Source organism: Gavia stellata, chromosome 5 (assembly GCF_030936135.1).
Source record: "Gavia stellata isolate bGavSte3 chromosome 5, bGavSte3.hap2, whole genome shotgun sequence".
Taxonomy (NCBI): Eukaryota; Metazoa; Chordata; class Aves; order Gaviiformes; family Gaviidae; genus Gavia; species Gavia stellata.
In genome coordinates, this window is record NC_082598.1 from 3006997 (window position 1) to 3020670 (window position 13674).

Here is a 13674-nt window from a genome sequence, read left to right on the forward strand (position 1 = left end):
ACAGCCCAATGTCTCAATCTGCAGGCTGCAACTGCTCAAACTGCAAGGTCACTAGTTACCTTGGTCTCTAATACTGAATTTTCTTGGCTTTTGAAAGCAAATCTGGTGCCCCAAACCAGCCTGGGTCTCTGTAGAGCACCTTCAAACGTGTCCTGAAATGGGATCCTTAGTGCTGTGGTTGAGAACTGTGGGATTCGGCTCCAGGGATGAGACCAAAGAGCACTGAAGCAAACGGTGGTGGGATAAAGACTGAAAACCCTTCCAAATGACAAGAACTCAAAAAGGAGCCGTTATCTGGTGGTTTCCCCCTCCTGGAGGGGGGTTCCCAGCAGGACACTGTGCTCCCTCTGCTGTGCTGCAGCATTTATTGCACTGTCCTGCAGCTGATGGCACAAAGCGGGCTGTGCAACAGGAGCTGGGTTTGTGAAGCAAAGCGATGTTCACTTGAGTCGCAGTCAAAGCAGCAGGAGGGGTGGGGTGGGATTTAAGGAGTTCAGGGCATGACTAAAACAGAGTAAACCAACTCTGACTGCAGGTATGGTAGTACTTACATTTTTTTGATGCTGTGAGCAGAAATCTTTGCTTTTGTTTAAAGTCTTGGCTGTGTCACGGGCATGGGAATGCCAGCACTACTTCACGCGTGAGCGCTGGGTACGAGTTTCTCTGCAATGCTTAAGTCCAACTAGTCTTCTTTTCCAGGCTCTAAACTCTTGGTCTCCAACGCTAGCCCACCAGAAAAATCAGTCTTGGCAAAAATGTCCCCCTAAAAAGCAAATATACCTGGTGTCTGTCCCTGGCCTGGAGGAAACCCAAGTAACTTCTGCTCAGATACATGGCTGATCTTGCTAGACCAGGCAATCAGGTCCTGTACAATCTGGTTGTGAAGGCAAGCAAAAATCCACCTCCCGCTGGTTTCTAGCTCCAAACCAGCTTAGGTACAAAGAGCTATTTAATGCCCATCAGGCAGTCAAGAAGCAATAACTTCCTAAGAGAGGATAACGAAGGGAGGTTGTCTTTGTGTATAGTTAGCGACCTGCTGGAGGGGAATACTCAGATGAGGCTCCTTAGAAGCTGAAGGGCTCAGGGTAGGGTGTAACTCTTCCCTGGATCCAGCTCCCTCTGGGTGATGGTGCTTAGCTGGGCCAGTGGAGAGTGCTTGTAAAGAGAGGGTCTGGAGACACTGGAATAAACCAGATAGTGCCAGACAGAAGGTATCCGGTATCTTCTCTGGTGCCTGGCCTCATATTGGATAAGCTGATACCTTCCAGAAAGCTATACTGGTGGTGGGGCTGGTATTTCTAGCAAGGGACACCGACTGCTATAATACTCTTTATTATAGGGAAATATGGTGTGGTTTGGGGTATAAAAGGAAATTAATATGGGGCTCAGTTTTCCTCCGTTAGCTGTGTGCCCGTAGGATGTAGGTCTTGAAGGAATCCTACAAACCCCTGTAGGAGACCTGTATGAAAAACAGCCCTGTAAAGTTGTCCTTGCATGCTCTTGCATGCATTCCCACAGTCTTTTCCTGGTTGTTGTCTTCCAGGAGGAGCTGGCAAGGTCACTGCTTGAGAGACTGGGCTTCCAATCACCTGATGTAACTGGATGCCATGCGTTCAACTTGTGCAAGGAGTTAAATGTTGTATTAAACTTGTACGGTTTAAGCCATTAAAACAACTATTAACTTCTGCAATGTAAGCAGAATTTCAGCAAACCCACAAATTGTTACTTTAAAATATACCCATCTTCCAAAACAGCGTAATTGGATTAAAACTAGATCTCCTCACTCTTCTTCCCATAATGATTTTTGGGTGGGAATGGGTTTTTCTTGTCAGCTGAAGGAAGTGGCATATTTAGCATTTGAAACTGGAAAATGAGTTGATTACTTGAAAATAATCTAGGTGCTAAATAAGGATGAAGACTCTTTTCTCCAGTATTTGCTGGATCTGTACAGTAGTTTAAGCCTTTAAATTTTGGCAGAGGGTTTCCCACTTCCAGCTGAAGTGGTGTCAAATGGTTTTCTAGGTGGGGTTTTTTCTGGATGTGGTTTGTTGATTTAGAGGATGGAGAAGCTTCACTATGGGTATGCTGCCTTGAGACCAAGATCTGTAGCAATCAAAAGCCAAGATGTCCTTAAGATTTCTTTAAAACCCCCTTCACCCCTAACTTCGGAATTTTCTAAATAGCTTGCTGCAGCTAGATCAGCTCAGAGACCCTTCTGGAGGAAGGGGAGATCAAGAAACAGAGAAACAAAACAGCCGGTGTCCAGCCTTGATGGTAGTATAGCTATTTATCCTAATATGATACTGTGTACACACTGGAGGCAATGCAAATGTCCTCTTGCCAGTCCCTAATTGCTACCTTGCTCTTATTTCAGCAGAGGAGTGTTAAGCTTCATTCACCGCTTCTCCAACTTCGTCATGTTCAGCGCTCCCGGTGTTGGCACCTACCTCCTTCTGGGGAGAGTGATTTGAGCAGGGGAGCCAAAAAAAACCCCACTCAGGCTTGTTCAGATTGTGAGCAAACAAGGTAGCGGTGGCTGGGGAAAACGCACAAGGAAAAAAGCTGCAAGTATAGGAACTTAAGAAATGTGCCTGTTTTTTCTTAAAGCAAAGGCTGCAGATTGGGGAGCATCACTGCACCTGCTTTTAAAAACTTTATTGTTGTTGTTGCTTGGTTTTGTAAAGAAACTCGTGGTATGTCCCTGTGCTGTGCCCCAGGGGTTCATTTTGAATCCCAGCCGGCCGCTTTGGGCTGAAACGTGCCAGCGCCGGGTTATTTCAGAGGAAGTTTTGAAGGGGCAGAGAAAACCGGTCCGGATGATGGGACCCCGTTGTGTACATCAGCATGCTTTGTGGGAAAAGCAAAGGTTTGTCAGCTCGATGCTGTTTCCCAGCTCTGAAGTTACAAGCAGCATCTCACCTGCTAACACTTCTAGTAGCCTTGAGTCTTTAGAAAAGTGAAAACTGTTGGGTGGTTTTTTTTCCGCAATTGGAGTGATGAGCCTCAAGACAGGAGGTGGTGGTGGGGAAACACTTTAAAATCCTCCCTTTTGAGTGCACCCGGGGCTGTGCCGTGGGGCCGGAGCGCGGTGCCCCGAGGGCCTGGGACAGAGCCGGCGCGACGGGCACGGGCTGCGGGGCGGGCGCTAGGACCCGGGCAGGGGTGTGACCCCGCGCCGTCCCTTCCCCTTCCAGCCCGCACTCCTGCACGGCGGGTTTCTCCTGTTATTATTATTATTTTGGCCGCGCTGCCTCTTATTTCCCCCCCCGCCCCCCAAAAAAAATTAAATAAATAACTAACCCCCCTCGAAACCCCAAGAAAGCCCGAAAAGTGTCGAGATGAAGACGGGATGAGAGGACAAACCGAGGCAGCCATGGCAGCGCGACGGGTGTTTCACCTCCAGCCATGCGGTGAGCGGCAGAGCTGGCTGCAGCCCGGGCGCGGGGGGGGCGACACAAGTGTGATGAGTTTTGCCGGCAGCTTGCGGGGTGTCCCGTCCGTGTGTGTGTCCCCCCCTTTCTCTCTCACCCCAGTTTCACCTTTTGCAGCGGCGGGGAGGGGTCGGGGCTGGGATGCGGTGGGGAGGGCGGTCTGGAGGGGATGGGATGTATCCTGCTTTCTCCTCTCGGAAGGGTGCTGGGGGGGGGGGGCAGAAATCTGGGAAATCTGCCATTTGCATCATTGCTCAAGGCTTTTTTTTATTCAGGAGCCCGTTGTTATCCATGGGGAGGTGGTGACACCCCCCCCCCCAAATCCTGGGGGATGTTCCAGCGCAGGGAGCGGCGTGAAGGAGCTGCCAGGGGATGAAGGAATGGTGTAAACTTCGTGGCTTCTTGTTCTGGGGGTGGGTTTTTAGTGTCCCCCCCCCTTTCTGGTACTTGTTTATACCTAACTAGGGGAGGAGGACACGGTGTGGTGCTCAGCACCGCTCCAGCGCTTTGCTCGCGGATGCGGTTGCCTGATTTCGTGTTGGTAATGGTGTAAAAGCCGCAATAAAAAGTAAAAAAGAAAAAAAAAGTTAAAAAAAAATAGTGAAACTTTGATGGCTCAAGCTGAACTGGCGTAAGGGCTTGGGCAGTCGTGTGCGTTGGCAAAAAAACCCCAGCGACGTGGGTTTTCTTTTTATTTCGGAAAGGTGGGGAGAGGGGGGGTTGAAACGCGCTTTCTGACTTATGCGAAACTTAAAAGTTCTTTTTCTGAAGTGCCTCCCCCCGCCTTACCGAAGGAAGCGCTTCCTTAATCAGCATGGCTGCGTTAGCGCTGGTGTGACACTGAATTAAGTGACAGGGACTTGGGTTCCTGTGGGAAAGTTTGGTGGTTTTTTCTTTTTTGTTCTGGAGTAAAAGCAACTGTAGGTGGCACAACAGCTTTGCTGCCCGCGAAGCGGCGAGCCGGAGGCTGGTCCTTAAACTTTTCCGGAGGATCTTTTCTCTGGAAGGATTGTGCCCTCGGTTTTTTTTTTATTTCCCCCTTTCCAGTTTAATGAAAAAGTTTTGCTTCGGGTCCGTTCTTCTGCGCTGCAGTTTTTCATGTCCGGGACCGTCATTCTTCTCTTGAGACGTGACGGTGTGGACTGGCTCTCCATCAGCAATGTGCAGGTGAACCATCTCCTGGGAACGTACAACTCTTTTTTTTTTTTTTTTTTTCCCCCAAGCTGTCGCAACCTGCGATGTTCGCAGGACTTCTCAGGTGGGTTTTCTTTAGGTGTGAACGTGGCTTCGTCCCTCCTCTGCAGAGTTCCCGTCCCTCAAAAGCTGTAGCTGAAGCATGGGGTGAACTGCTCGACCCAGGGCTGGATAAATCCAGCGGTGTTTGTCTTCTCACCTGGGTTGCCGTCGGAGTTGGTTTTTTTGCGGCTGGTTTCTTGGAGGCTGGAAGGAAATGTGATGCAACGCTCTAGTCCTGTCTACGCCGCGACGTCGGTCGTTGCTACCACCCCTGTGAGCCGCCCGTCGCCGTTTCCCTGCTATAATCGAGACACGTTGGCTAATCCATCTCAGCCAGAGCCCTCTAGTTTTGAAATATCTGTGGTTTTCATACAGTTGCCACTCTGTAAGAATTATGTACTGCAGAGGAAGTTCCTCTCCGGCTCTCGTGGTGTTCCCTGGCAATTCGAATGCTCCAGCTTCTTTAAATGAACGCAGCTAGAAATAGAAGTCGGGTTTTTTAAATGGAACGCTCGCTTGACTCCCCCAGTGGCATGAGGTATCTGTACGTGAACTCGTAGTGCTTTGACTTCTAGTAAAGCTGTAGTAAATCATTTAAGGCTGTAAACAGTTGTTAAAGCAAGCTTTATTTTTATGTGGAGTCAATGTGAAAGCAAAGATGTCCTGGCTTTAAAAGCAAAAGGATCCGAAATAGAAGCTTTCTATATTGTCTTAAAGAGGTGTCAGTGAAAAGTTTGCTACTTCTTGCAGAGGGAGCTTGAGGTTAGCTGCAAAGTTGGATTTTAGTCCAGAGTTATCGGACTCAGCCTGGTGCTGTTTTATTTGCCTCTAGAAGACTAAAACCGTAAACCTTGTCCTTGCAGAACTGCGATGATGCGCCACGTATGTACTTTATGCCTCAAGACAGGTGCCAAATCGCATTACCTAGGCGGAAAGGTGTTTTTTTTTTTTCCAGTGAGTGATTCTAATACTGTGCTGTGATTTAGGGGTCTCTGGGAAGCCGCAGGGATTGCTCCCCGAAAGCTTTCTATTGCTGTAGTTTGGGTGGCGCTTGAGTTGGCGTCTTCCTAATGCAAAACCACTTCTAGAAAAGTCCCGTTTCCTTATGTAGGATTTCTCTGGGAGTAAACAACTCTCTGGGACACTTTAATGACTCATCATCATGAAACTGTCATCTACCCTCTAAATATGCAAATTACTGCCAGGCACACCAGCAGCTATCCAGTGTATGTTAAATCCGAAGCTACCTTTGCTGCTAGCAGCAGCTGAGGCATGGCGTGGTGCCGTCGCTGCCAAAGGGGGTTAAGGAATCCGCTGTGAAGGATGCAGCACAAGAAGGTTAAAAACTGGGAATGCCGAGGGCAATGCCTTAACGTTCGTCCTAATTTGAGTCTGAGCAGCGTTTTGCGATCGTGAAGTCTGCAAAGCAGCTCCTTCAGGAGTTTGTGCTGGGACCTGGTGAAACTGAAAAACTTTTTTTTTATGCAATATAACTTTCTAAATATGATCTAGTATAAGCTCCCCGTAAGCCTTTCTGCAGAGCGTGGTGACATGCTGGCCCGGAGCAGAGCACTGCAGGCTTCTGCATCTGTCAGTGCTGGCTTTGATATCAAAGCGCTTAGCTGTCACTTATAACACCATGGGTTTTTCTATTCCCCCTTTCTAAATTCATCCCTGGCTCTGACTCGTAATTAAAAAAAAAAGCAGCAGTACAAAGGGCTTCAATCTAATTCTGTTATTGAAGAAGGCTCTACAAGCTCTGATGGACTGGTGGGACGGTGATTTGGGTAGGGCAGGGAGGGAATAGAGTCCAGTTTCATTCCTCGTAAATGCCCTGCTGAGAAACTGCAAGAAGATGGGGGACAAAAGCATGAAAACCTGATACAAGGCACTGGAGTAGGTAACACTGACTTTATACTTGTGTTGAGCAGGCACTTTCTTCCCCATGGTGCTTTTTAGCTCTCCAGGTTTGAAGGACCTGATGCGCACGGCAGCAGAAGGGCTCGGGGGGGCTGTGCCGCCCCAGGGGCATCCCTGCAGCCGTACCATGGTGGGATGGATGGAGACCAGTGATAATGTGGGCTCTGGCAGGGGGGAAGACTCACGCATTTGAAGCTGGTGGAGAGATCTCAGCCAGTCGGCGCTTGGAGCTGGGCAACCTTCGCCTCGAGATGCTGCGGGTGGGTTTTGAGCAGTGAGGGGGATGGAGTGAGTTATTGCTGGGTGCTGCCCACTCATGGGGGCAGATAAGGAGTGGAAAATTAGGAGGACGGGGGCTGAGGATGAGGTGGGCTTCCTCCCCTCTTGGTGCTGGGGCAGGTGCTGGCACCCTGCAGCACTGGGAGCTGCCACTTGGGCTCACCCCCCTGGGGAAGAAGCACCCCACGGAGTACAGTCGGGCGTCAGGTTTAGTCACCTTTTTCCTCTCGCCTGCTGCCATCTCCTTCTTCTCCAGGAGTTAAACGCCTCTTCCCCCTGCTCCGAGCCTAATTGCGTCCCCAGGGTTTAACACGCGTGTGTTTGTTTTATTCAACGTGTTGGCTGTTCCCACCGGAACAGGCTGATTTTTTTTTTTTTGGGATTGGGCTTTTTTTTTTGCTTATTGTGCACAACAAGCTACTGCACAAGATATTCGTTGGGGAGCGGGGGGAGGAATTGTAGTAATGCCAATACTTGAATATTATAAACCTGGCTTATCAGCCCGACGCAGAGCTGGAATTTGTCTCTTCCTGTGCTGCATCTCTGCTTTCTGAGAGGGGCGTTTAAATACAGGCTGGAGACGCAGCCTTTCCAGTGTGCTCTGCTGGGCTGTGACAGCAGCAGCGGGGCTGCTTGAGCGGCTTTTTTTGCATTAATTCCTCTCCAAAAAGGAACTTCTCAGGGAGAAGGCACTGAGACTGCATGTCCCAACAGTACCCGCTGAAGGAGGTGAAGGGAGACGCGGTTTGCTTCGTACCTGGCTCTCCTCTCTTCTCCGTCCTAATGGAGCCGGCTTCTTTTTGCTACCCCCGGCTCACCTTTCTCCGCTCGCCCTATGGCCAGTTCGGGGCGAGCGCCGGCTCTTCGCAGGATTTGGCCCCGTGGCCGCAACGTTTGGTGACGCAGAGATGGACCGGGCCGGTGGACGGTGCGTGACCGGGGATGAAAGGGTTGGGGACCGGAGATGGGGGGGTGGCACGGGGTAGCAGAGAAGCCCACTAAGATTTTGGGCAGGGGGGCTTTGGAGATGGTGGGTGAGGAGCGAGGCAACAAAGGTAGGGCTTGTTGGATGCATTGGCGTGGTCGTGTTGATGCGCTCTCCTCTCGGACCTCTCCTGGTGGCGCTCGCTTGGCCGCTGTCATCTCCTCCAAGGAGCAGCTCCGGTCCCTGCTACACCCTCGTGCCGGTGCAGGCGGGCCGGGGAGAGCTGATAAACAACCTCAGCGTGGAAAAAAATAAAAATAGAAACTGATCTTAGCCAGTCTTTTGTTTCATAAGCTTATTCGCTTGCTGAAATGAATCCGGCAGTGTCTGAAACCTGAAATACCTGCTGGAGGCTAGGCGGGCTCGTTTTACCTTTAGGGCTGTGATGCTGTAACTCTGTCCTTCCAACTCTTATACCCACATTTAATACCTTTAATAAGGGAAGGTATTAAGATCCTCTATTGCAGATTTGTCTCGCTAGAAGGTGGTACCTTAAAAGTATCAGCTTGGTTCAAAATCTGACATATTGCTTTACTGCAAAGAATCTATATGGGGAAACTCAGTAAATCCTGCTGTTTTAGGAGCTGAGCCCTGCTCTAAGTGCTGATCCCAAGAACAAGTCTTGACTGTAAAACTTTTTTGGGGAAGGTATTGGGCTTGATGAGATGGGGTCCTGAGCAGCCCGATGTGGCTTTGAAGGTGGTCCTGCCCTGAAGCAAGGAGTCCGAGGGGACCTCCAAGGGTCTCTTCCACCCTCAGACTTTATGAACCATGGTATGCTTCCTTTACATCTTAATAACAGTCTGAACATGATGCGCCTTACCTGGGAAAGCTTGTCGGGTGGCATGCAAAAAAAAAAAAAATGGAGGAGATTGGATGAGCAGTCTCGGCAGAGAAAATGCGTAGGAGGTGTTTAAAAACATGCATTGCCTGTGGTTTCATGCAACGGAAACAAGTCCGTAGCAGGGACTGAAAACAGGGGTATGTGGCTCTGACTGAATCCCTCTGCGAAAAGCGATGCCTCTTCCCGAGCCGTGCCCTGCTTTGCCTTGCTTTGCGCTGGGAAACGTTTGCTGCCTCCTGGTAAATATGATCACTGGGAAATTTTTGCTTAAGTCACAGTAATTGTCAGAGTTACCGTAGGGGAGCGACCCAGTCTTGCCAGCATTTGGATAACTCACTGTTTATTTCTGTTGTATTTTTTTAGGGTTCTGCCTTTTCTAAGGCTGACTTGATGTTGCTTTAGGGAGTTGGGGGTTTTTCTTTTTTTTTTTTTTTCTTTTGGCCAGCATAGACCATTCCTCTGGGCTTTAAATATCCAGCTGGGGAAGACTTGGCTTATTGTTATGAAAATCTTGAATTGTAAGGAAAGTGAAGCAGTAGAATAGGCTGGGGGGGGTGGCGGGGAGGATGTGGCATCTTCCCTCTGAAGCTTTTTAGGCACTGCACGGTCGAGCGCTGGGCAGACAGGCTTGGCTATAAGTCTCCTCGGATGAGGTGAGGTCTCTACAACTCTATTTTCTGCAACTTGCTGTTAGAACACCAACTTATTGCCCTGTTTCTCATTCCCTTATGCAGGCTTCTCATTCAGTGCATGCGTTAACCCTTGCACTGCTGCCGCCCGTGCAGCTGAACCGTCATGCTGGGTAGCGTGGAAAAACCATCAGAGCCCAGCCGCGCTGTCGGGCAGGCACCGTGCTCGCCGAGAATAGCGGCTATATCTTTAAGAAATTTGCTGTATCTACCTCTCAGCAGCAGTTTGTTTCCCTCCCTCTCTTCTTCCTGCATCTTCCCATCTTCTTGCTTTCCCTGTACTTCTGTCTGTAAGGTACAGTATCTATCTTCTCACTTCAGTTGAGCCTGGCTGCCACAAAGCTTTTTTTTTTCTTAAGGAGGCACCCGAGCTTTCTCCGTACAGCATCCAGCGAAAACCACCGGCTCCAAAGCACAGGGTCACTTTAATTATTCTATTTTTCCTTCCTTGCTACCAGAGGCAAATAGCTCTGAGAAGCAGCAGGGATCTGGGTTGGCTGGAGCCCCTTGGCCGGGGCTGCGGTGGCATGCGGAGCGGTGCTTCGCAGGCATGAAGTTAGCGGCTCTCCGGCATCGCCGCTCCGGTTGGGAGAGCTGGGTTGGAGGTGGCCATCTGGGAGCTAATGGGTCGCATGCTCACTCCACCCATTCGCCGCTCGCCAATTGGAAGTGAGGGAGAAAGATGCTCTGGATGGATTAATATTGGAGCCATTGAAAAAGCACGAGCCGTTGCTGCCTCAGCCACCTGAGCAAGTGGCATTTGGGAACAAGTGTGGTGGCTCAGGGGGGGAGCAGCCAGGAGGGGAGCGGAGGAGGTTTGAACAGCATCTCTATTAAAGAAGTACTGCAGGTAAGTTGTGGTCTTTAAAAAAAAAAAAAAACAAACAACTCAACAAAAAAACCCAAACTGAAGCACTATGGTTGCTGGGTGATGCATTTGGACAGGAAATCTAGAAAACCAGCTCTGCCAGGTCTTTAATTATTTAATTCACTAAAGTAAGGCAGTACTTGATGTATTTTCAATGGGCTCTGCTGCTTAGTGATGATATATCTGTTGCCTGTGCCGGATGTCTCTGTGCTGTTGTGTTTAAGGATGGAGAATACCTTTTGAATTCAATTTACATTAACCAGAGCGCTGTCTTTCAGGGTTTGAATTTAGTTTCGAGATATGCATGGGGAGGTGAGCACAAGAGATCTTACCTGTTCTGGTTTTTCTCTAATTTAATGCTAAAACATCCTAACAGCCTGTCTGCGAGGCTTTACGTGCTGATGTTTCACGTGGGGAAAGTGCAGTGCTGAGTGAAAACAAAATGTATATATGTAATCTGTCTAAAACGCTAGCAAACATCATCCCTGTTACTGTAGCCATGGAAGCCATGTAGACGGACCATAAACCATGTCCTAATGAATAACACTTTATCATGGATTGTCAGTTTGCAATTATTTTGCCACCGGACCAGGGCATTTTTATTTTGGGTTGATGATGGACAGCAAAATCAGATCTGGTGCTGTAGGCTCTCCCCCCGCCCGTGGTGGTGTCACTGCTGTTGTTTCGTGGCTCCTAGATGTAGAAACTGTATGGGGTGATTTGTGTTATCCTCCTAAGCCTGTTGTGATTTGAAATCCCTGTTCCTGGGGGGATGGTTGAGGCTGGGCTGCTGTTTGGGCATCCTTTGGGCTGTTTTCACTTTTAATGGCAGGGGGAGGTTTTTCTTTCAGTGTCTTGCCTGGAACCACAACTGAAAATGTGGTTGGTGATCAGGTGGCTGGGTTCGCTGCTCTACTTCTGTGTCTTTCAGTGTTTCCAGTAGAGACCTTGTTTTTGACTTGACTTCTGTTTTTGGGTGAATGGGAGCTGGTCTCCTGTTTCATCCCAGATGCCTTTTGGGGGGTGGTGGTGGAAAGGGGTGCAGGAATAACTTCGTTGCAAAGCTTGGTCCAGCTGCTGCTGCCTCTTTAGCAGCTGTTTTCATTTCTGGTGGCAATAAGATAGGGGATAAAAACTTTATAGTAATGCGCTTTGTGTTCTAAAGCATGATCCTGGTACCCTGGGGGGGATGCTGGAGCATCTCTTCTACTTCACTCCAAACAAGAGCTCTGTAGCTAGTAGTCTACACCTTGCAGCTGCTTAATTTTTGCAGTATTTAACACAACCAAACCACTGCAGGGAACAGCTCCCTTCCTCTGAATAGCCCCAAGCAAGTGAAATGTTGATTGATAGACTGTCTCTTAACCATTTTTGCATGTTTTACACGGTACCACTGCAGATAAGTGGCAGGAGGTGGCCTCTGGAAGACCTGCCTGTATGAGGCAAGCAATTTCAGCAAGGAAAAATCTCAGGCACCTTTTTGAATCCACATTCAAGCCTGACCAAGATTTGGGGCCATTGCAGTATTTATTTTTTTATTAAGAATTATGAGGTTTGTGATAGGGCCCTGCAAGTGAAAGAGCTGTCTGAAAAGCTGTCAGTAAGAGTTAATGCTTTCTAAATTATTTAAATGTTTCAGGAAAAGTCTACTGAAAAGCCTCAACTGGTCTGTTCTTGGGCCTTTGCCAACTTGTGGGATCTCTGGAGGTATTTGCTTTCACTCCTCTCCATGTAGCACTTATGCAAGAAACCCTTGCAAGTCTTAAATCACTTTTTTAGAGGGCCCAACAAAATGAAATCTCCCCCTTCAACCTGAAAAAAAAAGTCAGTAAAATAGCCCAAATTCTCCGTCCGCCAGCCAAATCTCAGTGTCGTTGTTCCCCTGCTCCTCACTTGTTCTGCTCACCTACGAAATGCTGGCCAAGAAAGCCGTCGGAGGAGGAAAAGCTATCCCGTTAGCAAAGCAGCTGCATGGTGCTCGGTTTACAGGGTCGCTTCCTCTTGCGGCTCACCTCTGGGAGGCACCCGCGGATATTAATTGCTCGGGTGGGCTAAATTGCGATGAGTCAACCTGGACAACCTGGTGCTGCTGGTAAATCCAAGCACTGCTGACACCACCAACCTGTTCGTGTGCATGGGGTGGGGTTTTTATTTTGGGGAGGGGAGGTCTCTGGTAGCTGTCACTGCTGCAGCCAGTGATCTTTTCTTAGATGGTTTTGTTGTGATGGGTGCTCTGGAGGATGCTGGGGAGGGGATGAAGAGGGGAATTGTTGAATGCAGTGAGGAAGATGCTTTGAAAGCAGACATGTCTGATCCCTGAGCTTGTGTGTGGGTGTGTGTTTGCCTGGGAGTGAGCAGGCAGGAGGATGCTTCCTGCTTTATCCTTTCAATATGATGCTTTCTATTTTCACAGCCAGCGACTGTGAAAATTAGTTCTGGAGTTTCGTTTACCAGAGTGACCCTGGTGTGATTTAAGACCTCCTCACACCATTTCCCTTCATCAGAAGAATATCCAGCTCCTTGCACATAATCCCTGATTTGATACTCCTAGTGCCTGCTGAGCCATGAAGCTTTAAAGTTGTGTTTTCCCCCTGGATCGGGACTGGCAGCCCAGGGTGGTCATGCTGTGGTGGAGGACACTGTTTAGATAGACCCATGGAGCAAAGCTTTATGTCCAAGTGACTGGTGCACTGTGGGGTAGCCTAGGGAATGTCGGAGGGTTGGTGTCACACCCTCCAAAAATCAGAGAATTGGGATGCTTCCCAGGTGTGTTAGAGATGTTTAGTTTTGCATAATCCAGACCTCTTAGTCCCAAAAATGGGAATTTTGGTGATAGGAAACCCTTGTGGGAAGCAAAGAGGTGGCGAAAATCCCTTAGGGATACCTCTGGAAGGAGGGGCAGGGAAGACAAGTGACACATCTATGCAATTCTGTGTCAAGAGTATGTTAAACATACGTAACTTTTTAAAGTGCTCTTTAGTAACAGAAAAAACATCCTCACCTGTAAGGGGGGGAGACCTTATCGCTTTCTACAATTACCTGAGAAGGGGTTGTGGTGCAGTGGGTTTTGGTCTCTTCTCTCATGTAACTAGTGACAGAATGAGAGGAAATGGCCTCAGGTTGTGCCAGGGGAGGTTCAGGCTGGATATTAGGAAAAATGTCTTGAGAGCGTGGTGAAGCATTGGAAGAGGCTGCCCAGGGAGGTGGTGGAGTCACCATCCCTGGAGGTGTTCAAGGAACGTGTGGACGTGGCACTGCGGGACATGGTTTAGTGGGCATGGTGGGGTTGGGTTGATGGTTGGGCTTGATGATTTTACAGGTCTTTTCCAACCTTAATGATTCTGTGATTGCTAGAGGACTTGGCCATGTCTACCCATAAGGAGGGTAGAGCTTGTGTCCCTCTGGGTCTGAGTCTCTTGGCT

The 13674-nt window shown here is 49.0% G+C and overlaps 1 protein-coding gene across 2 annotated transcripts in view; it reads left to right on the forward strand.

Moving 5' to 3' along the window:
* Positions 1-13674, forward strand: part of SLC4A11 (solute carrier family 4 member 11) — a 141941-nt gene that overhangs the window by 41730 nt on the left and 86537 nt on the right. The window contains exon 1 of one of the 2 annotated variants that reach the window (XM_059817688.1): positions 7569-7794. The exons of the other annotated variant lie outside the window; for it this stretch is intronic. Within the exon in view, the coding sequence (XP_059673671.1) occupies positions 7569-7794 (226 nt within the window). Of the gene's footprint in view, positions 1-7568; positions 7795-13674 lie in introns of those variants that run through there. 2 annotated transcript variants of the gene reach the window in all.